This window comes from Phodopus roborovskii, unplaced genomic scaffold (genome assembly GCF_943737965.1).
Source record: "Phodopus roborovskii unplaced genomic scaffold, PHOROB, whole genome shotgun sequence".
Classification (NCBI taxonomy): Eukaryota; Metazoa; Chordata; class Mammalia; order Rodentia; family Cricetidae; genus Phodopus; species Phodopus roborovskii.
In genome coordinates, this window is record NW_026126588.1 from 11,244,066 (window position 1) to 11,271,504 (window position 27,439).

The following is a 27,439-nucleotide window of genomic DNA, read 5'->3' on the forward strand; positions in this document are numbered from 1 at the left end:
GCCTGGTTGCCAGTGGCGGCGCGGGACGGGAGCGGCGTGGCACGCGGGCTCGCGGGTTCCAGGCTCGCACTCTGGAAAGAGCGCAGCGGGGACCACCGCCTCGCTCGCACTCGGCGCAACTCCGGGGCCGGCAGAGCGCGGCTGGACCGCGTCCAGATTCCCGCCGACTTCAACCAGAGTGACCCACCGCTCCAGCCCGACCCTCTGCACTGCCTGGAGTTCCAAACTGCCCGGAATCTGCGCCGACCCCCGCACGCCCAGGTCCCCGCAACGCAACGCCCGGGGCCGGATGGAGAGGGCGCCTGCAGCTGCTCCCTGACAGCTGACGCCGCCGCCGTCCGAGCTGCACACCGAGGTTCCCCCCCCCCCATCCCACCCCGAGTCTAGTCCTTGCCGGGAGGGGTGCCCGAGACGCCGGGGAGCGCGCACCATGAAGTCGGCACTGTGCAGCCGCTTCTTCATCCTCCTGCCCTGGATCCTGATCGTCATCATCATGCTGGACGTGGATCCCCGCAGGCCCGCGCCCCAACTCACTTCGCGCCCCTACTTCTCGCCCCACACAGTGGGCTGCGGGGGCTCCCGTGTCCCGCTCCGACGGAGCAGCCTAGGGCGTGACGCCGCCGAGAAGCGCAACGAGTCTCGGCCTCCGCCGCAGCCGGAGCCGCGGTTGCCCACCATCTATGCCATCACGCCCACCTACAGCCGCCCGGTGCAGAAAGCCGAGCTGACCCGCCTGGCCAACACGTTCCGCCAGGTGGCGCAGCTGCACTGGATCCTGGTGGAGGATCGAGCCACACGCAGCGAGCTGGTGAGCAGCTTCCTAGCGCGGGCCGGGCTGCCCAACACGCACCTGCACGTGCCCACGCCGCGGCGCTACAAGCGACCGTGGCTGCCGCGCGCCACCGAACAGCGCAACGCGGGCCTCGCCTGGCTGCGCCAGAGGCACCAGCACCAGAGCGCGCAGCCCGGCGTGCTCTTCTTCGCCGACGACGACAACACCTACAGTCTGGAGCTCTTCCAGGAGGTAGTGTGTCCTCCCCCCCCCACCCCACCCCTCCGCGCACCTAAGGGACAGGGGCGGCGGGGCTCCGAGGGCCGTGTCCCCTTTGTGCTCTGTGTGCGCTTGCTAAGTTCTCTCTCAGTTCTCCGTGCACACATCCCGGACACTGCCTTGGAACAGCTACGGATGGGCAGCCCCTAGCCTCCCCTTCTGGTTGTCTTGGGTGGAGAAAGGGTGTTGAGGGGACTTTTGTGGTCCAGGGTGGGAAGAGTCTGCCTTGGGATTTCTTGCCTGCCCTGTCCGAGCTTGGGCTCAGTAAATAGCACAGGTGATCTGGCCAAACTGGATGGAGCCCAAAGCTGGAGCTGGGCTTGATTTCCTAGGAGGCTCTATCAGTGCCTACAGGTGATTCTGAATGGAGTAGCACGCAGAAGGGGTACTAACTCAACTTAGGGACCCACCTCTTGTGGTACAGCCAGCTCCCTGGTGCTAAATTAGACCTTGTTGCAAACGCTGATATACGGGGGGGGGGAGGGGGGCTCCTTCCATCTTTCCTAACGCTTTGGCATGTGAGTTGGAACTGTTCTTTCTGCCTACCCCTTAAGGCTTTCACTGCCCCAGGCATCATCCGGATGGCCTGCTGACCCCCTTTCTAGACCGTTCTGAGACCTGTCTGGTTTGGAGTTTGTCAGACCACTCTGGCTTGGAGCGAAGGCTACCTTGTGTTCTCTGAGATCGATCCAGAGCCTTGGCCGCCCCCTGCTGCTGAAGTGGCCAGTGTTCTGGAAGGCCACCTGCGTGTGCACAGCAGCAGCAGAGGTAGGCAGGTGGCCTTTCTTATGGCTGATCTTCTATGATAATGCTGGGAGTCAGTGAAGGAGACTGGGTTAGTGGTTTTATCTGTTTTGTGTGTGGGGTTCCCCCCCCCCCCACTACAGCTGAATGGAATCTTGATTTCTTTGCCCCGTGGGACTTTAATTCTCCACCTGAAATTCCTTTGCATCCATCCTCCTCAATACTCCCCCAGCTCCTCCATTCCCCCTAGGAAATTGGACGTTCTGGAAATACTGTCTGCGCAGGACACTGAGTACATCACACAACCTGTATTGGTTATCCAGCAGCCGAATACCCTAAGTACCTCCCCACCCACATGCTGTCTCCCAGCATCAGGTTGCTTTCTTGGCCTCTGGACCCTTCGTGTTTCATTTTTGTCTATGTGGTTTTCAAATCTGGTTTTTAAGAGTTAGTTGCCACCTTCATTTCTACCCTCTCCTTGAATATAAGGAGAGTAATTATCTCTCATTCCATGGGATTTGCTTTTCATGTTTCCCCAGAGAAATAAGCTTGGTTCAGTGTATAACATGGCTTTTATTATAGCCATGATTAGAGTTACCAAGTGATTGTTTTAAAGTTGGGCTTTTATTTTAAAGTGGAGCTGCTTGCTTGTCCTTTCCTCTAAAAGGAGTGCTTGTGTTTTGAAGCAAAGACCTTTAACTCTGAATGCTTATTTAATTTTAAGCCAAGTCTTCTTTATTGCCCAACTCTGAAGTTGCTTTCCCTATGATGCATGATCCTGTTTAAGGAAAATAGTGTGCATCGCTGTTAATTGACATTTGAGGGGGCTAAACTGGAAAAGGGGGAAGGCTGTCTTTATCCCAGTGTTCAGCCTGTTGGCACGAGGTGACAGAGCGGTAGAAAAGTTGGCACACACGGGCAGGGGAACAATCAGACACAGTCTCCCTTTGAGACTCCCCCCAATGAAAAGAGGGCTTGTGTGGAGGGTATTAAAAAGCAGAAGAAAAATCGGTGGATTTTTTCCCCCATTGGTCTATGGAGAAGGATTGGGCAATGATAAGAGGAAGGGGACCCAAGTAGGAGGAAGAAAAAGTATTGGCAAAGAGAAAGATCATTATTTTAGCAATCAAAAGTGTCATACAATTAGAAATAGTGTTGTAGATACTTTCAGACTATGTATGACTAGTTATGTATAGATGTATGGCAGGTTTTTGTCACTGGAAGATTCAGGACGCATTGTATCTCCTGAACCTCTCCCTCAAACAGCAGTTTATAGCATGCACCTTTCCCCAGAACTGCCCATGTTTCCTCCTCCCAGGCATATAGAGACATATTCTTTGTTATTAATGTGAGTTACATATTTCATTTTCCTATTAATAATCCTTTTTCCTTACACGACTCTCAACTTGATTAGTGAGGCTTATGAATCCTCTTGTGCATTTTCTATAATTTGGTGTTTATTTTCCTTTACGCTCTTGGTTTTGTTGATGGGATGACTCACTCTGCACCCCCTCCGGAATTAATGATTCTATGTGGACTACAGTCTAGACACTATTCCCTTGGAGAAAATAGTGAAGCCCGTAAAGTATTCAACACTAGCTTCTCGGCGGGGAAAGAGGAGGCTTCAGAACTCAGGCCTGTATCTCCACCCTTTATATTGAATGTATGCACAAATTCATTTTTAAGTAACTCATAGCATGTAAGGAAAGAATGTACCAAGTCAGGCTTCATCTTTTTTTTTTTTTTTTTTTTGTTCATAGAGCTTCTAATCTCCACAGTTGGTACAAAAAAAAAAAAAAAGATAAGATAAAAGGAGGAAGATGAACCAGGTACAAATTAGCTCACTAAGTATTGGCTGCAAATGAAGGAAAGTAAAGGATGAAAGGCCTCCAAATTAAATTAAAGACGCAACAGGCAATCTGCATTTAATTATTCCTCCCTGATAACTGGAATACCTTTTTTTTTTTTTTTTTTAACTCCTGTATGGCTAATTTTCAGCTTTCAGTTTCAACTGAGCCATGATGCCAGGACAGGAATATTTGTGTGAATAGCCAAATCCATCTGCAAGTGAAGCTAAGTATGAGCCGTAAGAAGCTGCCTAACCAAGGAGGAAGCGGTAGGGTCTTTGCTGGTTCCAAACACCTCAACTACCACAGTTCTCCCCGTGGACATCAGTGGGTCTTGTTTTGCACGATCAGTCACTGGTAATCCTGCCTGCCTGTCTGCATTGATCAAGCTTTCTGGAAAAGCATATTTGCAAAGGATTTAGGCTGCTTTAATAAAAGCCACAAGTTCAGATAAATGGAGCTTCATATCTGGTCATATTTTCAATAGCACTATGGATCAGGTGTCTGTTCTTCAAGGCTTTCCCAAGCTTTAAGTGATGGTTTTCAGCTGACAGTGGTTTCGCCTTTGGAGATCAATTGATTTGAAAGGGGAAAAAAAACCAAAAAAAAAAAAAAATTAGAAATAAGACAAGGAGGCAAAATCAAGTAAGAGATTCAAGCGGCAGGCTCGTGAGCCAGTTAACAAGGCTGTGTGGAAGGGGTTTTTGTTTGGAAAGCATGTACTAAAGGATGAAGAGGCCTCTGGTTGGGGTTTCTTTCTGGATGCTGTTAACCTGTTTCTGTGCTGGGCAGACAAAGCAATGGCGTTTCATTCTGTGGCCTTGCTGCGTTTCTAAAGCAGTCCAGGGTTCTCCCTTCTGCAGGCCACCTGCTGGAACCATAACCCAAAAGACATTTGGGGTTACCATGCTTGGCAGCCCCTCCCAATGGGCGCTAAGCACATCCTGCGAGGAAGCCTGGTTTTCTGTTTCTTTCACCCTGACCTAGTTGCCTAGCTTAGGGGAACTCTTCATAAAAAGCCAGTAGCTTCTCATAGGTGTAGCCTAGAAAGACTGCCCAGACAATCGTACCCCTTGAATGTTATGTCTCCCCTTCTCTGAGAGTGGTACTAGGCCACAGGACTGATAGAACATGAATTTATTCTTCTATTTACATTTTTTTAGTGGCTGTAAAACGACAGCCAGTTTGTTCAGTGTTATAGCTGTAGGTTTTCTTTATGCTCTCTGGATGTAAAATACTTGAATTATGGTTCTGCTTTGGTAGTTTTCCTCAGAGACTGGTGGCCTCTATTTGGATTTGGAGATGTTAATGGGCCAGAAATAACCATTTGGGTTTAAAAGGCATTGCCGACCTGCCTATTGTGTTCTGCTTCCATTCTTCTGTCTCAGCCCACTTTTCACCGATGAATCTCTCATGAATAGGCATGAAGACCTGCCCAGAGTATCATTTGGTGTGACGGATGTGTGTCTTGGAAACATGTAGGTGGTTGTTTGCAGCTTCTTGGAAACCAGAGGAGGTGGCTGTATTTCCCCTGTCTGTTGCACTTGCCTCTAAATTCCAAGCTGGTAAATTCTCTCTCGTGTGCACAGTAATAGAATAGTAATTGCGTTTAAGACGGGCTGAAAAAGCAATAGAACAAAAGTTGACGGTCTCATTTAACCACCGCAGGTGGTGTTCAAGGTGTGTGAGAGTGTGTGTCACAGCATTCAGTACTGCCAAGCCATAGCTATTAGGACCGTTCGGACTCGAGGATATTCTGCAGGCTGATAAGAAAGCACATTATTGTGGGGTTTGATTCACGGCGCTATTGAAGCGTGAAATTTGGGTTTTGTATGGTTCTCAGGTTCTCTCCTAAAACATAAGTAAAAATGTTATAGCAGCCCGTAGAATGCTTTTCCAGTTTGCAGAAGCAAAGCCATAATTGTTTCCCTCAGTTGTGCTTGCTATTTTTTCCATGCAGTTTTAAATAAATGTCAGAAACATTCTGTAGACCATTGTGGGACACTACAACCAACAGAAATGGCAGAGCTGTGGGGCCTGGTCTCAGCCCTTGCATCTACACTGCAACCCCTGCACCTAAAGGAAAGCTTGGGGAACATGGCTAAGACGGAGGAAAAGGATTGTAAGAGCCAGAGGAACCAGGAGTTAGGTGTGAGACTGCGTCTCCTAGAAATGTCAGAAGCCCACGCCTTTGATCACAGGACAGCTCTCCAGTCTGTTCTTTCCTTCCACCAAGGCTCAAGAGTCAAGTTGCCAGAAGCAGCTTCACTCACTGTGTGGTCATCTGACTCCTCCCACCCCTGTCCTTAGAGTTTTACTTGGGTAACTCTGGTTCACCATGCCCCCTGGGATAGCTGTTGGCACCCCTCCCCCCCCCCACCTCTCTATTTAAATAGGAGTGCAGCCTTTTGACAAGTAAAGGGAACTACTGCAATTTCACTGGGGGTCAGTGTTTTCCACCAGTTGTTACAGTGTTGGATGTACCCAAAGTACCTTGAGAAGGTCGAAGAGTTGGTAGACGCAGAGACAAGAATGAGGCCAAGTGCCCAGGTCTGGCGGAAAGCACTGGCTACACAGAAGCTCCCATTTAATGTGCACGGTTGCGTGAAACACGACTTGTCTCTGCCATCCTTGATCTTTCCTGACTGCATCAGCTCTTTAACTTGGTCTTTTGAACCATATGGTTCAAAAGTACTGGAAACTAAATTCAGTTCTCCATTCGTCCCGGGCAGGTATTTTACCCCTGAACTCTAGCTCCAGCCCTGCTTGGCTCCTGTTTCATTGTTTATTTTAAATGGACAAGAATTATCAACACGTGTACAACATGGCGTCTTGCTATAGCACAGACTTTGGAAAGACTACAGGAGGTTAACTAGCAGGTACCACACATACTCTTTATAGTGGCTATGTTTCATATACTCTGCAATTTTAAAATCCATAATGTCATATCCATACTCATCGTGTTATGCTATACATGCTCTGAATTTTCTCAACTAACTGAAATGTCACCTGCTTCAGCCAGCAAACCGAAAGCTCCCACTGTCTTCCCAGCTGATCTGAGAACCATTTGATACCCTCCCTCACTGTCTCAAACTTATGGACCATTTGATTTTAGAGGTTTTTTTTTTTTTTTTTTTTAGGTCAGTTGAAAATTGCTGTTAGGATATAAACTATAGTCATAACTTCTGAAAGCATGTGTTTTTGTGAATAGCTCAGAATTTCCAGAGCTGGGGAGATGACTCAGTAAGTAAACTGTTTGTCTTAGAAGCACGCAGACCTGAGAGTAAGCCCCCACAATCTTATGTTTTAAAATACACTGGGTGTGTGGTGTGTTTATAATCCTACATCTCAGGTCTCACTAGCCAGCCAGTCTAGCCTAAAGTTACAGGTCAGTGTGAGATTTGTCTCCAAAAACAACAAAGAAAAACCAAGATGGATAACAGCTGAGGTTATTCTCTGGCCTTAAGACTCTCTCTCTGTCTGTCTCTCTGTCTCTCTGTCTCTCTCCCCCCTCTCCCTCTTCCCCTCCCCCTCTCTCTTCTCTGAAGGTAAATAGTAAAGTGTGTACTTATCAAGAGGTTGATCTCTTAGACATCTGTCTCATCAGGACAGACAGCATTGGATGCAAGAACTTTTCAGGACACAGGGCTGGGTGATAATTGAATTGTCTCAAGTAAGAATGTTGGTTTCCTGCTGGCCCAGGAGACGACATGGGGCTGAACTGGATATGTGGGTGGCAGATACCTGCTCCTGTTCCCTCCCTTGGGGGCACACAGGTGCACTTGTAGGAACTTTAAGTGACATAAGCATGTACCTGGTGGCTTGCTGTGGGTTGCTGATAGCCAGCCTGGTCAGACCCATCTACTTGCTAGTGGTGTTAGTCACATTTTTCTAGAATGGGGACCATCTCTGAATTAAAAGAAAAATTTATGAATCACTAGTTGGTTCTTCTTGCCTGCTACATCTCTGCAGAGAGGAGAGACACTTCCTGTTTGTCCTTGCTTATACTCTGATTCTACTCAGTTACATTACTTCCTGTCTGTCTATACAGACCTCCAGACCTCTATGGTTAGCTAGTGGCAGTATCTGCCATGCTCCCTCACTTCCTGCCTGGCCAATCAGTGTTTTATTCATCAGCCAATAACACAAACATATACACAGAAGAACGACATTCCCCATCACAGAACCTCAGAGATGGCTTTTCTGGAAGGAGAGAGCATGTTCTCCAGCAATGTCAGATTGTTTGGTCCCTTCCCACAAATAACAAACTCGGTGGTTTCTCCTCCTTTCTTTTTAAATATCAGTCTCCTCCATTGATGGGAAAAAAGAATTTAAGCACTATGTTTAGTCCATTGGAACAGAAGACTATTATTGTCCCATCAGCTCTGATTGTAGGGATACATCCAGATAACTGAGTTGGTATGTAGTTCTGCCATTGTGCAAATGTCACAGAGGGAGCTAACGTGGGTCTTTATGTTACAGGCCTATGTGCCCTCTTGATATCCATGAAGGACTCGGGGAGCATGAGTTCATCCAGCACAAGGCAGTTCATTCTGAGTGAACTTCATTCTGACATGACACTAAAAACACAGTAAATATAGAGCCCGCAATGATGGCGTTCACTACCATTGACACGGGTACAGGATTGCAATTGCTATTACAGTTATGTACTGTTATATGTTATAGCACCAGCTGCATGGTGCAGTCATTTATGCCTGTGGTACTACAAACATATGAATGAGGAATACACGGTGGATGTTGTTGGGCAACAGGGATTGTTCAGCTCTGTGTGACCTCATCATAAATAGTATCTGTGGTTGACTGAATTGTGTCTTCATCTCTCTAATGAAAACTAAGAATGTTAAATGCTGGCCATTCTCCAAGTACTAAGACTCCTCAGCTAAGCAAGTTATGTCTCAGCAGTAATAGTGTAGCATTCTACAGATCCTCTTACGTAACTGACCTTAAACATCACCACAGTCAGCTGACATTTGAATAGGAGAAGTCAAGTTTGCCTTCCCTGCAATGTGACACATAGGAATATAGTGTCTACTGTAACACTAGGCACTATTCCCAGGGAAGACTCTCACTGAGTATGTGTCTGGACTAAGTGTGCCACGCTCTGTGTGTCCTTAGTGGACGTGTTAGTGGGATGAGGGGTTGAAGAAGTGACAACTGTCTGCGAACTGAAGCTTGAAGGACCGACCCTGTAGGCAATGGCACAGGGAGGGAAGAGATGTCTAGAGATGGAGTCACACCGGGGAACCTGAGGGCATAAGATGTGGGGGATTCAGACTTGGAAGAGGCATCAGCAGTGTCCAGGGCTGGCACGAGAGGTCAAGTGGAGGATTAGGAACTCTGCTTCCATCTCCTGCATTGTCCAGGTGTGGTCCTTCTCTTTGGGATGAGATTCGACATCTGTGCCCAAACCTGACCTGCAAAGACGTCTTCAGTTAGTCAGTGTTTGCAAGTGATATTTAAATCATGCCCATTATATTATTTTTCCTGGGAACAGCTACTTTTTATTTATTTATTTATTTATTTATTTATTTATTTATTTTTTTTAGAAATCCAGAACTTGAAAATATACACAGAGGCCAGAGGGCATGGTTTGCTTTTTATTTAGCTTTTGTTTTGCATCTTATTTTGGAATGCCTACTAAGAAAATGAACTTTCCAGGAGAGCTTGTGTAAAGAGAGAGAGTAAACTGATAAGTATATGTTGTCATGTTTATGTACACATATTTTATATATGACAAGTTGTTGCTAATTTTAATATTGGATCTTGATATGTAGCCCAGGCTGGACTTGAAGTCTGTCTTCCTACCTGGTCTCCCAAGTGCTGAGATTACTGGTATAAGCCTCTGTGCCCAGCTGTGATAGTCTAGTATTTGCATATCTAATAGTACCCAAGAAGCAGTAATCCACTACTAACATAACCTTAAATAATGACATAAACATACTATGGCTGTTTCTCTGGCTAAAACACAAAGGTAGGGTTTTCTTTTATTTACTTCTGTAACTCCAGTGTTCGGAGCAATGCTGGCATGTAGCAAATGCTCATTAAATATTTACTGAATGAATTATAGGAGACTTAGAAGCTGAAAGAATGTATTACCACAGAAGAAATTTGATACCAGAGGAAAAAAAAATCCTACACCCAAAATGGCATTCAGGTAATAATTTGGAAGTCCTTGTTAAGATTAAATTGAATCCCTTAAGTAGTACCTTAAGAACTTCCATGCTACAAAGGTTCTATGAATATTCATGTGTTAGGAAGGTAAATTTATTAATAGTCATGAAAGGGGAAGGTTTGTCAATGTAGTTAAGAGCCGGTTGAGTGTTGAGCTTCCACACCTGCAAGGCTGCATGTATATAGGGAGCGCAGGTAGGCTTTGGGAAACACCCAGCCCCTGGTTCAAGTTCAGCTTCCCTACTTAGTGGTTGCCTTGTGTCAGGGAGAGCTCAGCCCCAGGGGACAGCTGTGAATGAGGAACACACAGCTGTAAACATCAGTTCTTCCCCATCCTTCCCCTGAGGGGGAGTCATTGAAAGGAACGTCAGGAACGCACTGTGTCCATGATGCATGTTTCCAAGCACCAGCTTCTGATACCTGAGCTGTGCTTCTAAATGCCTTGTGAAAGGAGGATACAGAGGCACTTGGTTTTCCCAGGTTAGTCTAGACCCAGGTGGAAAGGCATAGGCTGGCCTTCAACACTGTAACGGTGTGATAGCCAGGTGTGATAGCCAACATTCACTTAGTAAACATAGGTTTGATACAATTTGGAGGAATTTCTTCCTCCCTCCCTCTCTCCCTCCCTCCCTTTCTTCCTTCCTTCCTTTCTTTAATGGTGCTAAGGGTCCAATCCAGTATAACTTATGTTTCTTTTAGTCAGCTTCCTTGACATGAAGTTACATGGAAAAATTATTCCTAGAGTTTAATTTTTCAGCTTTACACCAAAAATCACACATGGTGACCCCTGTGCAATGATGTATTGATGGCTAGATCTCATTCAACTGGGTTGGATGAATAATTAGAAACTTCTTGTCTCCCTGAAGGATTTATTACCCATTCATTAGAGACATCAACTTTCTTAATAAAGACAGCGGTATTTCTAATTACCTTTGGTGCCCAAGGAGTTGTTATCACGAGAGAGGGTGCTTTTAGGAGAATTCATGGTGGGTGGGAATGGTGCCCCACAGTGGAATGAAGGCTAAGGGAAGGGACACAGTCTGCCCAAATTCAGTGGGTCAGCCTGGGGGGGGGGAAGCGCCAAGGCACACTGGAGGCTGGGAGGTTGCTTACTGCCTTCCTGGTGCCGGAGTAATTGATGGACAGTCTTGGTACATACACCCCAGTCCTTAAAACCCGACAGGCTGGAGAAAGGACACTGTCTGAAGAAACAGATGTCTAGCTGGCCCAGGTACTCCACTCCCACAACCTCATGGAAACATACATGGAGGTATGCTCATGTGTATGTATACGTGTGAGTTTAAAGCTGTGTGCTAGGCCCCACCCTGGGCAGTCAGCGTGTGCTGTCATTAATTTTCATGGTGTCCCTGAGGTAGGGTAGAGGTTGCAAAAGCCCTAACATTCAGCTTCCTCATGGGGCTAATGGAGATGTGCACGGTGCTGTGAGAATGATGTGAGGCATGCTGGGTAAATGAATTAGTGAGGTGAGGTGTACCAGGTACCCAGAATCACTTCCCTACCTCTTCCCCAGAAGTCAGGGACCCCGAGAGCTGCAGAGAGGCTCCAGCAGAGAAGCCATCACAGATTTACTTCAAGGCTAGAGCTGAAGCAATCTGACTCTCCATGTCCCCGGAGTGTGTCCTGTGGGTTCTGAGCATTTCGGTCCACTCCATCTGTGGAGCTGTTGTTCTAAATAAACTTGGCATTGAGAGATGAAAATGCCAGTGTCATTTTTAAAGGTCAGATGACAGTTTGGGGACATTCTGGTTATGCTTCAGAGTTCCACAGCTGCATCTGTTTCCGCTGCAAGAATGTTCGCGAAGTTTCTGCCTTCCCAGGAGTTGCAGTCCTGTCTTACAGGGAGCTGTGTGACATGAGCCATCAGAGCTAGAGACCCTGTCCAAGCTGCGCATTGTTTTCTATTTTCTTTATTGAAAATCTCTTCATTGGTGCTCTCGCCTCTTCTCCCGCTATTGTGTTCTGCTGCTGGACAGAGCTTTCGTGGTTTTTCATCTCTTGTCTTCCCTTCCTCCTTATTTTAGGTTTAAGAAGCGAAACTGTTGAGATGCTACAGTAATATGCTTGTTTCTAACGTGCATGTTCTGTCTCACATGGACCCTTGTGTAGTGTCACAGCCAGTTCTGTTGAGAAATTTGGTTGCTAAAAATTTTCTTCCTACAGGATCCATTGGAGCAATCATCGTCCCATTTCAGCAGGAAGTAATCTTAATATGACTACGCCCCCTTTCCCTACCCTTGGAATTTTGGGATAATAGTCATCGTCTTTGGGTTGGTTTTAGTTATTTGGGATTGGGTGATGCTTATACTCGGGTTTATCTTTTAGACAGGAATAGGGAATGGTGGGTAAAGGTATGGTTTAGATGGGATATAGGTAGATTAGCCTATTTTCTTGAGAATTTGAGTAAGAATGAGATAGTATTTTACAGCTTACATTGTTGTGTATTCTTATGTGGTAAGCTATGTAAAATTAAGTTTATATTTTGTTATATTGTGTTAAATATTTCCACTTACAATGTTTTATGCACATTATTTTTTACCATATTCTATGTATGTATACTTTTCCTGTATTCAAGACATTTTGTATATTAATACAATTTGGGATATTTATCTTGCTGCCCTTTATAGTTCTACCTCTATTTTAGGGATTTACATGTAGGTATATGTAAATAGTTATATTGTTTAAGTATTTGTTCCTGCTTTACTCAGGAAAGTTTTAATCAGTCTTTTTAACTAAGTTCCCAAGTATTACAGATTATCTTCACTCACATTTCCTGTACCTATGAGATTAGTCAGATATAGATGCTTAATCTTCAATCACTTCATAGACATGCAGAACATGGCATTTAAATGTTTTAATATTAGTACTCCATTGACATGAGACACTGTTGCTCCTGACAGCACCGTGTACTTTCCCGAAAATATGTTGGACACTGTTGTTGCTCCTGCTGGAGTTCAATCTCGCCTCAGCTAATGGCCTGTTGGGCATAGAATTGCCCCCACCTTGACCACTGATTTGGACATACAGTCCTATGTGCTTGCAGGAGACAAATATAGAAGACTGCTTGACCTTGCCAAGTCAGGGTAAGACAGCCATTCTATTTCCCTGCTGTTGTTGTGGTCTGTCAAGTTCTCTTGGCCTTAGCCAAATCTGGGTGTACCAACGTCGCTGTGAGACCTAGGGTGACTGTTCAGGTGGCTTGCTGTTTCTGTCCTTGCTGCACCTTTTGGAAGTTGTCCATCCGCATTTCCTGTCTACTCTAGTATTGTTAATTTCCTTCTCAGGTCTTGATGAGGTTGAAGATTAAACTATCACAACTATTATTCTCTCTTCCTAGTTAGATATATTAGGTACTAGACTTACGTTTTCCAGCTTAGGACAACTCTATTGTAAACTCCATTATGCCCTCACCCTAGGACTAGATATGTAGGTCATTTTGTTCTCGATTTTCCTTTTCTTAGAGCACACTTGTTATTCACTGTTTTGTATATAGTTTTGTATTAAGCCTAAATCTTTTCTTTAGACTAAAAGGGGAATTGTAGTGGGATATTCACTTTGTCTCCTTCTGTGGCACTGACCACGCCCATTGGGGGGTGGAGCCATGGGCGGAAGTGACCTGTGGAAGGAGGTCGGAGGGGGCCAGGAAAGGCTTCTCTTTCTGGCGTGACTCGGACAGGAGAGGATCGGGTTGAATTTCCTGGTGTTCATCTGTCTAGGTTGTAAGTTATTTCTCCCTGAATAAACATCTATTCGGCCTATTTGTTTATCCTGATCCTTATTTACCGCAATACCCTTGCTTCTAACTTTATATGCAGCTTTTCTGTGGAAGCGTGTGTAGAGCCCAGAAACATAGAAAGGGACCCATGAGAGAGGCAGAAAACTCTGTAAAAGAGGGCGGTTGTAGAACTCATGTGACGTGGAAATAGATGTGGGCTACAAGGGTGGAAAAGTCTTAAGTGGGGAGGGCTCAAGGAGGGGGAGATCAACTAACACCAATCACGTTTGGAAGACCCTCAAGGAAATCTGATGTTTGATAAGTTGATCGAGAAGTCGTAAACAAAAAGTTTAAACAGAGGTACCACACAGGTGGATAAAGCTTCTCCCAGAAGTCACAGGTTACTAAACGAAAATCCCAGTGCTGGGAATAGGATACCACCAAACAAGTTGTTGGCGAGGGAGGCCACAGATGTTTCCAAAACAGTGCAGGCAATTGCCATGGCTGTTAGCTGCTGAAGACATCATATGGCTGGGCTTTAGGACATAGAAAAACCAAACTGCATCAGGATGGAAGCCTCCTCCCTGGTGGCTGGCTCACATAGTACCAGAAAGTGTTGTGCAGGGTTTTTTGGGGTGGGGGGATTATCATCCACAGTGTTATGCAGCTGTGGATCCTGTGCAATAATACCATCCAGCCAGGCAAGATGAGACTCCTGGTACAATAGTAGCATCACTTTTATAGGGCAAGCAGCATTTTCTGGTTGGATTTGATGCTCACATCTGACACTGTAAACCTGGTCAATGCTCACGGCTGGGGAGGGCATGGGACTTCGAAGAGAAGTTGTTGCTGTTGTTTCGGTAAATGGGCAGGATGAACTTGTCAACATGTCTTCAAAATAGCTGCGCTCCTGCCCGTAATTCAGTAATATCAGCTTTGGTCCAGCAACGGTCAGCAGTGAGTCCAGAGACTTATGTCTCCACACTGGGATAAAAGCCTTTTTAAATGCCCAGCATAAAGGGGACCTTGGTCTCATCCTTCCCCACCAAGCGTCAGGGAAACGTTGCTGAAGAGCGAGAGCTGGAGGAAGGGAGGGGATGAGGGAGGTGTGCAATGCTGTCTTCTGGGTGTGACACAGATTGCACTCATTCTCAACAGCGGGTGTAAGTTCCATCACAGGACCTGCAAAGGATTCTTGCCATCCTGTCATGGAAGGATGATCTGTCTTTTCTCCCTAAACATGAAGGGCAGCGAGGAGAAGGAAAGTTTAGTTTTTCTGTTATCATGGTGTTTGTAAGTATATATCACCTTGGTAACATTCTGATATGTTAAAACATACATTTATTGTTACATATTTAACCTGGTGTGTGTATAGCATGATATATAACATGTGATGTGCTGTCTCTCTGGATTGGGCTTCTCTGAGTACTTTTGACAGGTGGAGTCATAATAAAATTTAGACTCCTGTTTCTCTTCATTTCAATTAGCGGTGTCTTCCTAGTTTTTTCATATGATAGCATGTCATGATTTCATCCCTTTCCAAGTCAGAATACCACTCCATCTTGGGCCTCTATTACACATTGTTTATCAGTCCGTTCATTGACAAATACTGGAAAGGTGTTCACAATTTTGCTATTGTGAAATGTGCTTTCTGAATTTTGCTATTACTATAGAGTACTGGTCTGATTATTGGTGTGCAAATACCTGGTAGAACCCTGTTAATTGTTTTGGAATCAAACACAGAGTTAGAAATGTTAACTGAAATTTGCAACAGGTTTTTTTTTCTGGTACAAGAATTATTTTACTTTTGTTTATTTTTGAGATTGTAATTTAATTACAATGTTTCTTCCTTCCTTTTCCTCCCTCCAGATTCTCTGGTATAACCCTCTCCATTCTCTGTCAAGTTCATGATCTCTTCATTCATTAATCATTATAGTACTTGTACATACATATGTATTCCTAAATATAACCTATTCAGTCCATGTGATGTGACCTATATTCATCTTCTCAGGGGCTGACCATCTGATACTAGACCATCAATGGTATGCTTTTCCCTGGGGGAGGACCATCTCTTCCACTACCAGCTTTCCTCAGTTGCCTGTGGTTCTTTGTGTAGGGTTGAGAACTCGTGAGATTTTTCTCCATCCACTTTGGCATGTTTGTTGGTGTCATCCTTGTTCAGTTCAAGTAGATGCAGTCATGTTGGTAAGACAATTATAGGTGTAACTTCTGAAGTTAATAGAAGACACTGTCTCACAGAAAATTCCCTGATCCCATGGATCTTATGGTCTTCCCACCCAGTGTTTCCTGAGCCTTAGGTTCTGGAGTGTTTTGTACATGAATCCATTGGGACTGGGCTCTACAAGTCTGCATTTTGATTGGTTGTGGTGTTCCATAGTGGTCTTCATCTTTTGCAAAGAGAAATTTTCTTGATGAGGGATAAAGATTACATTTATTTTTGGGTATAAGGCAAATGTTTATAGGCTGTTGTTAGATTGTTCGTTTGTTTGAGATAGGATCTTCCTATGTAGTTCCTGCTGTCCTGGAACTCACTATGTAGACCAGGCTGGCCTTGAACTCAAAAGAGATCCTTCTATCTCTGTCTCCCAAGTGTCAGAGTTAAAGTCCCAATGTGTATCATTTCTAACATTGCCATGCAGTGTATTTCATAGTTGCTCTAGAAACTTCCCTTTCCACAGATAGAGAACAGGGTAATATCTCCATACCCTAGACTTTTGAATAAGTCATAAAATAGTCATAAAATCTTTCACCTGAGATGAAATGTATGCAATGTGGTTTTCAATGTTGCTTTGCATTTCCCTAGTGTCTAATGAGTTGAACATCTCTTGATGCATGCTTTAGCCATTCGGATAGATGCCTGTTCCAATCTTTTTACCTGGTTTTGAATTGGATAATTTTTTATTGTTAAGGTTTAAGAATTGCTTCTGTATTCTGGATATCAATCCTATTTCAGAGATGTGTTTGCAAATATTTTCCCCTACAAGTGGTTGCCTTCTCATCATGTTAATGATGGTCTTTAGTGAATAAGAGCTTTTAATTTTGAAATTCATTTTTTCTTTTTTTGGACTTCTTTATCATATCTGGTAAGTCAGGGCAAAAATGTCACGCGTCTTCCTAGAGCTGTATGTTTTTTGGTTGTAGACATGAGGTAGGATGTGAGGTCTAGCTCTGTCCCTTTGCATATGAATATTCTTCACAGAACCATCAACTGAAAAGATCTGTTCTTTACTCTTGGGCTTATCTACTGAAAATAACTGACCTTGTTTTTTTTTTTAAAGAAAAAAATACCAAACAATTATGTTACGAAGGTTGATTTTTGTGCTGTTTGTACAGTTATGATTAATGTAGCTTTGTAGTAAGTGTGAGTCAGAAAGTGTGGGCCCTATAATTTTCCTTTTTCATGATCATCCTGCCTGCTCAAGGGGGATTGCAATTCTTTATGAATTATTAATCTGTTTCTTCTGTACACATTGGGGGCTTTTGGTCAAGGATTCCACTTTGGGTAGAATGGCATTTTTGCAATATTAAGTCTTCATGGCTATGAATGTGGGATGCTGTTCCATTTACCATGTCTATCAGTGTTGTTTGGGTGGTGGTGGTGGTGGTGGTGTTTATTTTCTCCTCACCTATTCACTTCATTCGGAAACACTTTATTCTTTTTTATAACCCCTGATTATTTATATGTTTGGCTCTCAGTCCAGTATCTGAAAAATGTAACCAGATTTTGCTAATAGAACTGAAAACTCCATAGGCCAGAGAGATAGTCAGCAGTCAGGAGTGACTGCCACTGTTCCAGAGGACACAGGTTCAGTCCTCCACACCCATGATGGGCTCGGCTTTGTAACTACAGCTCCAGGAGATCCAGTGCTCATTTCTGGCCTCCATGGGTATCTGCTCTCTGGCGCACATACATAAGGGTCGTAAATGTGTGTGTTTGCTTATTATGAGACAAAACCTCCATGACTGAAGAAGCATGCACAACATATACAGCTTAAAATGTGGTACAGCTTTGCCAAATGGGAAAACGCCTTACACACTGCCATTTTGTACTACGACAAGACAAAAAGGGTTACACACTTCACAGAGTCACCCACAGCAATTCAGGGCTTCTGAATTGTGTTCTGCAGAACAGTGGCCTCTGGTAAGACACCGCCAAACATTATTGTAAGTCACTCGATTCATAGTGATGCTTCTCTTTAGGGCTGAGCCCCGACAGGCACCAGAGATTAAATTCAGAAATGGAGGGAAGGGTTCCATTCTGGACCTAGGTCTATAAAATTTATTTGATAATTTAATTTCTAGAAATGTGAATAGTTTTATTGACCATTTTTAAAGGGTTTGGGCTGGTGAATGGCTCATCAAGTAAAAACACTTACTGTCTAAGCCTGATGGCCTGAGTTTGATACCCAGAGCTCACAGTGGAAGGGAAAACCCAGCTTCATAATGTTGTCCTCTGACCACCACAGGTACCCCATGGCACATGTATGCCTTCACACACACACACACACACAGACACAATCATAAGTAATAAAAATAATTATAAATATTATTAACATTATAATATTATTTTATATTATAACACATACATATTTAAAATTATGCATACTATATAATGTTATGATATTGATATATTGTTACATTAATATTACTGTTATATTAATACATTAATCACTATAATGTTGGCCACAAGTCTATTACATGGAACCTCCATTATGTCGAGGTACAGTCTTTCTGCTTCTAACTTCCTTTAGGAATTTTATGATGAAGAGATACAGATCTTTGTGCATCTATTAAGATGATATGATTTCTGGCCCTGGTCATTGATGTGTTTCTATTAGTTGACTTGTGTATGTTGAGCCACCCTTGCATCTCTAGAATGAAATCAGCTTGGTTGTGGTATACGATCAGTAGTCTTCTTGTGTCTTTATCTGGTAATGATATCAGGATAAAACTGTCTTACTGAACAAGGTACCTCACAGCCCTTCCCTTTCTGTTTGATTGGGCAGTTTGAGGAGCGTTGTAGCAGGATTTTTTTTTGGGGGGGGGGCTACCAACCAGCTCCTAAACCATGACACAGAGACATATTATTAGTCATGAATGTCCAGCCTTAGCTTAGGATCATTTCTGGCTGGTTCTTGTAACTTGATTTAACCTGTTTCTCTTCATCTATGCTTTGCCTTGGGGCTTTCGGCCTTTCTTTCATTCTGTATGTCTCACTCCATGTCTAGCTGACTGGCAGCTGCCTGGTTCCAGGCAGTTCCCTTTCTCCCTCATTCTCTTCTCTCATTTCCTCAAGCCTAGATTTCTCCTCCTATTTATTTTTTCTGCCCACCAGCCCCGCCTATCCCTTAACTGCCTAGCTATTGACCATTCAGCTTTTTATTAGACCAACAGGTGCTTTAGGCAGGCAAGGTAAAACAGCAGCACATCTTTACATAGTTTTTAAATGCAGCATAAACAAATGGTACACATCTTTACATGTTAAACAAATGCAGCATAAACAGATATATCTTACATTGTTAAACAGATGCAGCATAAACAATGTAACACTCTCTTACACAGTTAAAGTAATATTCCACAGCCTAAACAAATGTAACACATCTTTACAAAGTTACAGTAATATTCCACAACAGAGCACTGATGGCATTTCTTCATTAAAGGCCTGATAGAGTTAAGTGAATCGCTCTGGTTCTTAGCTTTTCTTTGCTGGAAGACTCTATTCAATCTCATTGCCCATTATATACTTACATATTGATAGGACTTGATTTAACTTTGATAGGTTGCATGTGTCTTAGAACTTAGAGATCTCTTTTGTTCTAGATTTCCCAGTGTCCTCAGCAGAGTTTTGATGTATTCTCCGATGTTTCTCTACATTCCACTTGTATCTATTGTACTTTTCTTCACTCAGCTGCTTACTTGTGTCCTATCTGAAGTCATCAATTCTTCTTACTCTGGCATTTCCAACATTAAGTATCTTTGGTTTCAGTTATCGAGAAGCTACTACATTTTGGAGGAATCCTGTTACATTGCCTTTTTGTGTTTCTTATATTTCTGTATTGTGATTGGTTCATGTTATGGATTGGATATTTCTCTTTTATGTGAGGGTCTCCTGCTAGTGGGCCTCTTTTCTTGAGAGCTCAATCTTCATTATTACTCAAAGAGGTGGGAATCATAAGAGCAATACCACCAGCCAGATATGAAATACAACAAGAAGCTATTAAAATCTTCTTCTCTACTATTGATGACCTTAAAATAAAACAGAAATAATAACAGTAATATCATCTGTGAAGCTACAGTTTAGTGTAAAAAGGAAATAATTAGCGACCGCAGCAGATGGGACAGGGAAAATGGAAGGAGACAGACAGCAAATTAAATAAAAGAAATCCAAAAAAGTTTGAAATTGAGAGACTGAACAGCAAGAGATAACATAAACCTAATTGCACTATAAAAACAAAATACATGAAAAAATGGAGAATGATTAATAATAAAATAGAAAACTTTGAAAACTGAAATAAAAAATTTAAAACCCTAAACACAATAAAACAAAACAAACACAAACCACAAGGAAAAAAAAGGGGCAAAGTAAGGATTAATTCTTTCTGAGTCATCTAATAGTGATATTTGCCAAGCAGAAGGGATGGCAGAGTTAGTTTCTTGTTTTTCTTACTGTTTGTGGCTGCTGCTGAGCTCAGACCTCTTGGGGATCAGTTGTCTCCTGAGGCTGCGTTCACCATCGTGTAGGTCCTCACTTCCTTTTGGAGACTTACCATCATCATCATCAACATGATTGGTTTCGGAGCTGCCTAGGAGACCGACCTCTGGGCAAGTCTTTGAGGGTTCTTCTAGATATGCTTAGCTGGGGGAGAAGATCCTGAGTGTGGGTCGCACCAGACTGCGGCTGTGTTATGCCCAGCCTTATGCTCATGCCTCCAATGGACCACTCTCCAACCATGAGCCAGTCACAATAAACCCTTCCTCCCTTTGGTTTGCTTTTAGTCAGACATTTGGTCATGGTGGTGAGAGCCATACCAATAGAACTAGTTAGTACCTAAGCCGAGAGTGTCTCTCAAGTGTGTTTACAGGCAGCGAGGAAAAATGGGCCCCATCACCATGCTTTCCACATTCTGCCTAACATTGAGCGCTTTGACATGGGGAAGACCATTTGGTGAAGTGCTCTATTTTAACTGAGCTTCAGAATTTTCAGTCCTGAGAACCACGTGGCAGACAGGCAGCTCCAGATACATTAGCCAGCTAGAGCAGGCCTCCAGGCCCTCGGTCTCCCCAGGGGATGTAGTTTGTTCCTTGACACAGCCAGAGTCCCCTTCAGTCTCAATGTGCTCATGGGCCACCCTTGCCCTCTCCACAGCCAACTTGTAGAGCTGTCTCTCACCCAGTGACTATAACAGGACACCCCAGATTCTCTGAGTTGTGACTTGTCCTTGTTTTTAGGGTCCCAAAGCAGCTCACTTTGAAATAAGAGGCCCCCTGTCAAGCTGGCCCCTGGGTAAAGCGATCTGAGAGGTAGACGTGACAAAATGGATTCCTTCTTCAATGTTGACTCAGAACGAAGGAGGAATCAAGGTCATGTTTATCCCTCAGCAGTGTTCAGGGTTATGGGTCTGAGGCCTTTGCGTGTGGCTTAGCCTCCCAGCTCTCTCTGTCTTAGGTGATTCTGCCTTGCTAAAGCATTGGTTTTCTCTCTACCAGGGAGCTGGCATTAGGAGTGGGCTATAGCCAGGTTTTGTCTGCAGTGCTCCTCAGCTAGTCCGGGAACATCCTTTGTGACTTCTGATGCTTGCTTTAAGACTAGTCTATCTTAGTTACCCTAACTCTTCTCATCCGTGGTGCCAACCAAAGACAGCTTCTGAGGGACCATTCCTTGTATCCACACACTACAGTGCTGTGTCTCCATAGTTCTCAAAACAGTTTCTCACTTCTCCCGAGTTACTCATACAGGTTTTCATAATTTGACTAGGTAATTCGAAGTCTGTTAACTTCCAAACACCGAGGTGTCGTTTGCTTCGCCACTGATCTGTGGTGTGTGAGCCATGCCTACTTTCCACTCAGTGTATCAATACTTGAATTATGTTCCAGCATGTTGGTGGTGATGCTGTAAGTTTTGTGTACACTCAGAAGAACATACACCGTGTGTCTTTAGATCCAGTGTTTGTACATGTCAGTGAGGCTGAGTGATTGTTCAGATATCCTGTTATCCCTGTTGTTACCTGGTTTATTTGCTCTTCCCAGACAAAATGAATAGGCAAGTTCTGGCTGTGGATACTATTTCTCCTTTTAGGGCTCCTGTTGTACTTCCAAGTTCTTGGTGCATATACATCCAGACACAGCATTCTTTGCCTGATGGATTGACCTTCTTTTTCATTATAAAGTATCCCTGATTTTCTCGTAATCTCTGTTTTGAAAGTCCCTTTGATGATGTATGGTATTAATATAGCCATAATAGCTTTCACGGGCTGGCTTGTCTGCTGTTTCATCCCTCAGCCTTTTGCTACCTCCCGCTCTGTTCTTATACTTGGAATTGTCAGCTGTAAATAGTATGTAGTTAGCTCTTGTTTCTTTCTCCATTTTGCTCTTCTAATACTCTTCTCCCAATTAAGGAGGTAATCTGTAAGCAAATGCTTATTTCAATAGACCCTGCTGTGAGGCTCAAGCCGAGGAAACAGCCCCAACATTTTCTGGTTGATAACTGGGCTCTCTGCCTTAGATTTTCTTTCAACATCCATTTATACTTCTTTTTTGCCCGAGTACAGATGGGTCATTCTGGCATTGCAAAGTAACTTTGGCAAACGAGACTTCTTTCTTATTTATGTGTATGTGTGTGGTGGGCATGTGTGCACATGTACAGGTGGCCACAGATGCCGGAAGCAAGTGTCAGATCCTCTGTAGCAGGAGTTACAGGTGGTTGTGAGCCTCCCAACATTGGTGCTGGGATCCAAACTCAGGCCTTCTGGAGGAGCAGTACACACTCTCAACCACGGAGCCATCCTTCTAGCCCTGGAAATAACGTTTTACTAAAGCCCTAATACGCTTATGGATCTCTCTAGAAAACCCCCTAACAACCTAACCTGTGTTTGTCACCTTAGCAGCTTCACGTGTGTGTTCTCTTATTCACTTGCCGTGTGATCTGAGCACATTTTGTACCAGAAAAAAAAAATCCAGAATTATTTTTCTTTCCTTTTGATCTCAAGTCTAGAGACAGAGCATGCACATTCGTAGCTCCGCCCTATCACTTTATGCTAGGCAAGAGCCCTCCCTTGTTCTGTTTACTCCCTTTTATCCTTATCCTTGGGCATCTGTCCTGATTTGTACACAGCCTTATGAAACATACAGTGTTTTCTGCGCAGTCCTTTAATGCCAGAATGGGCTTTTCCTGTTTTTCTGTGCCCTGCCTTGTCTTAAAAGTCTATTTATGTGGCCCTCTGGTGTTTTGCTTCTCACAGTGAAACTTTCTTTTTTCAAATTGGACCATTCATGAATGCTCTATTTATTTGGGAAATTAGAATTTGCCACAAGGTGCCTCTCTGTATTCAATACCACAGCACTCTAGTGGTTTACCAATCACTGAGGGGTGGGGGAAATTAAACTCCAGTCCTGCTGTTCAAAGAGATGGCATAGTCCTCAGCCACTGTGATGGAAAACTCCCTCTTCCTAGTGAATCTGTTAAGTGTAAATGACCTTCAACTCCAGAATGGCCTCCCTGGGGACTGTGCCTGCCACCCCTGCCCCTTGTCCATGTAGCTACTCATCTTTTTTAGGCCAGTTAGGTTGATTTTTTTTTAAAACTCATGCCACATATTCCCTAATGCAACAGTCTATAGTTTTGGGCCTAGTCCCTAACTAATAGCCCACAATAGCTCTGTTAAGGACGATATTGACATGAAGCCTCCTTTGGGGCTTCAGTGTAAAGAATACTATGTGTTGTTTGGATTCTGATCCATACAAATGACAAATAGGAAGTCTTGGGCTTCAAATGATAAGACCCCCCAACTTGAACCCCCTGGGATAATCAGGGTGTGTTGCCACTGCATCCACAGAATAGCTAGTATTTAGCAGCTGCTGTAGACATTCCCAGGAGCTCAGTGTAGTAAAACCTTGTTGCTTGGTCCCACGACATTTGTTTGGTTGAACAAAGAGAAGCTGATGCTCCTCCACTGATCAGATCCTCATTTGTGATGTGTGTTTTGTAAAGTTGCCCTAGAAAAGGAAGAGGGTAGATGGATCGTACAGGCTATGGCTAAAGACCAGGCTTGGAACTGATTTACGATTTCTTGTGGCCATATTCAACTCATCTGACACTTTCTCTTTGGGTACTAAGATCTGGAGTTGTACTGGGAGGTCGGAAGATGAGATGGGGTGAGGAGGAAACCATGTGGCGGGAAGTCTGTCATAAAGGCTGGCTTACTGATGTGTCTGTCATCCCAGTTCATGGACCCCTCCCATCTCTCTCCACTCTGCTATCTTCATGTTAGCTGTATCCTCTGGCTGGTTCACTCCTTGGTTGATAGGTGACTGCAGTAGTCCAAACCATCATAGCCAGATGTGGCAATGTGTCAAACGAAAAAGACCATCCTAAGGAACGAGGGAATCTTCCCCTGTACACGTGCAATGACCAGAATTTCCAAAACCCAAACTAATCACTGATGAATGCCGAGTGACCTCTAGCTCTGGCATTTGAAGAGAGGCACCCTTTTCTCATTCATTGGTGGGATGGTCCTGTCTCGGTATGAATCCAGCTGATAAGAGAATAAGGGATAGAGAATGAAGAGAGATGTTGAGCAAGCCACCCTACAGTCTTTGCCACAGGTGGACACTGTATTGGTGCCATTTAGTTTTTCCATGAACTTCTCATACTGTTCTCAGTGAGCTTGTGTCCAGCATTGTACATTTGCTCTAGCTGTTGAAGCCATTTTTTTTTTTTGTTACATTTGTGTGCCTATGGGAAAGCGATTGATTTTTCAGTCACCTCTGTTCAATTTTATTTCATCTGTGTGTCTGAGTAAACTGCTTAAATCCTTCTCGGAGCAATATTAGATGTTAATTAAATACTGGAAAAGAAACCCAGAGGTGGAGTGATCTTAAGTGGGGAAAGGTGGGACTGGAAAATAAGAGGGCCAGAGAATATTGTCTTATTTCTGTGAAAGGAGTAGAGCAGCTCGTTGCCTGGGGATGAAGTGGGATTCTGCATTTTCTCAAAATTTGTTTTGAGAGACGATTTCGTGTGGGTTGGTGGTGAGATACGTACGTGATCAATACATAACATTTAAAGAAAGCTGAGAACTAGAGAGAGACCTTTCCTCCCTTTTCTCTGGGAAGAATAAGAAATGTGGGGTTGATTCTATATGACGAAGTTAAATAGAAGTACAACAAGAATCTCCTCACATAATTACACTCTATGCAAATGAGCAGAAGTATTTCGATCAGGGTTAATTCAAGGGAATAGATGGAGGATGGCCGGGGTGTCTGATCTTGTGGTGAACTGTGACATTTCTTATGTAGTGATGAAAGGAACGGCCACATAGATAACTTTGCCCCTCTCTATCCTCCTCACGTAACCATAGGGATTATTTTTAAAAAGGAAAGACATCATGATGCTTTCTGGTTAATGCGATTATAATCCTTGAAGTATCAATTGGATGTCTTGTACCTAGAACATGAAAATGCCCATGGATTAATGAGGGTAGCCATCTGATATTACTATGAAACCCTGTTGCATGACTTTCTCTGGGGAGGGAGTGAACACATATCTATTCTCGTCAAATAACCAGTAACAGCTCACCAGTAACAGACCAAAGAAACAATTCTTTGGAAAGCCAGTGAGTTTATTGGGGTTACTTACAGGAACCTGCAACAGCCGGAACCCTTTGCATGACTTGAGGCAGCTTGGCAGGTCAGAGAGCCTCTTTTCTTCAGAAGCCTTCACTGCTTGTGTAATTCGGAGGCAGAAGGGCTTCGTGAGTCTTGTAAGTTTCAGGGACTTCATGAGACTTGTGAGCTACTTACTCCTTGAGTGGCAATGGCCCCGGCATAAGCTATAATGTTTCGGGTTGGATCTTCTCAAGCACTCTGAGGTAGAAATGCTTCAATTTGGAGGATATTGCTCCACCCACCCCACCCACCCCTTAAAAAAATCACCATGCCAGTGGAGTGCCAGATGCATTTGGACAAATCTGCTATTACATGCCAAACACACTGCCAGCACTAACAGGCTATCTGCCACGAGAGAACCAAGAGTATGTAGCAAAGAATCACAGTTAAATGGAACAACAGTTTGGCATGTTAGAACATGGAATGCTTGCTAGCTTACTGAAACACTAAATATAATTTAAGTATAGTTTTCTTTTTCGATATCCACTTAAAGAATAAGAGAGTGATTAGTAATAGTTATATTAGCATTTTCAGGGGGAAAAAAGCTTATTACAGCATAGAGGCCATTGCAGGGAATATGGAATAGATAAAGTTCACTTAACTCATTCTTTAAAAGAATAAACACATGTTGCGAGCTGTTATGGCACACACATTAGGAGGCAGGAGGATTGCTGAATGCCAGCCTGGTCTACATAGGTAATTCTAGGCCAGCCAGGGTTATATATTATAGTAAGACCCTATCTCAGAGGAATGGGGAGTGTTGGGGAGGAGGAGGGAGGAGATGGAATGGAGGGAGAGAGAGAGAAGAGAATGAGAATTTTCACAGCAGGCAGAAGGGCCCTTGTGGTTGGGGCTCTTCCAAGCAGTCCCTTTCTCTCGTTCACCCTCAACACTGGCACAGTAACCGTTCTCCGTCACATTAATATGTATGTGCTTGATTCTCTACAGCAGTTGCTACTTCTTAGAAACTCTGAGGAAAATAGAAACTTAGATACTATACAATTTGGGGCTTGGTAAATGTGCATGGAGTACTCACATGCCACTGTGCAAGCGCACGCGTGCGCACACACATACACACACACACACACACATACACACACACACACATACACACACACACACACACACACACACACACACACACACTTGCGTTTTGCAGTTTACCCTCTCCAGGCATTGACTACATCCTTGTAGCTGCTGTATCCAGTGAGGCCGCCCATGCTTTTGCTCATGTGGCAATGCCAAGCCTGACGGGTCAAGGGAGAGGCTGCCAAATCTCTCACTGCAGAAATGCATCTTCCTCTCGTCATCATTCACTGACCCATAGGGTGATACTCTGAGACGATGAGACTATTTTGCCCTATGGTGATTTTTTTTTTTAATCCAAGAACAATTGCTACAGCTGTATAGCTTGTAGCCATTGGCTGTACTCTGCCCCCATCCACCCCATGTGCTTTAAGCCATCCCTGACATTCATGTTGCTGTTCAGATTGTGTGTGAGCCCTGTAGGCCAGCTCTGTATTCACTGGCCCCGTCTGTGTGTAATCTTTGATCATTTTTCCCCCATTAAGCAAGATATTCTAGGCTCTTCTTGAGCACTCCCTCTGTGTAACCTGAAATCACTTTTCACCCGAGTCCTGGTTTGTTTTAGGTAGAGATTGCTACGTATAAGCCAATATCTGGATGTTAAGTATCTTATTGCCACTGAAGTAATCATTTTCTAACACAAGTTCAGGGCTCAGTGGGTGAAGGTGTGTGTAGCCATATGACCACCTCAGCTCAATAGCCAGAGATAACCATCTCAGCCCAATAGCCAGATATGGCCACCTCCCCTCAATCCCCAGAACCCACATGATGGAAGGAAATAAATGGTTCCTGAAAATGTCCTCTGACCTCCAGATGTATGCTGTGGCATGCACACCCCCCACACACACACACATCCGTACACACAAAATAAATGAAAATGTA

The 27,439-nt window shown here is 43.9% G+C and overlaps 1 protein-coding gene across 1 annotated transcript in view; it reads left to right on the forward strand.

The window, feature by feature from the left end:
- The first annotated feature begins 378 nt into the window (after positions 1-378).
- The window catches only part of B3gat2 (beta-1,3-glucuronyltransferase 2), a 67,893-nt gene continuing 40,832 nt past the window's right edge, over positions 379-27,439 (forward strand). Inside the window, exon 1 of the mRNA XM_051204231.1 lies at positions 379-1,024. Within this exon, the coding sequence (XP_051060188.1) occupies positions 431-1,024 (594 nt within the window). The 5' untranslated portion in view covers positions 379-430. The remainder of the gene's footprint in view (positions 1,025-27,439) is intronic.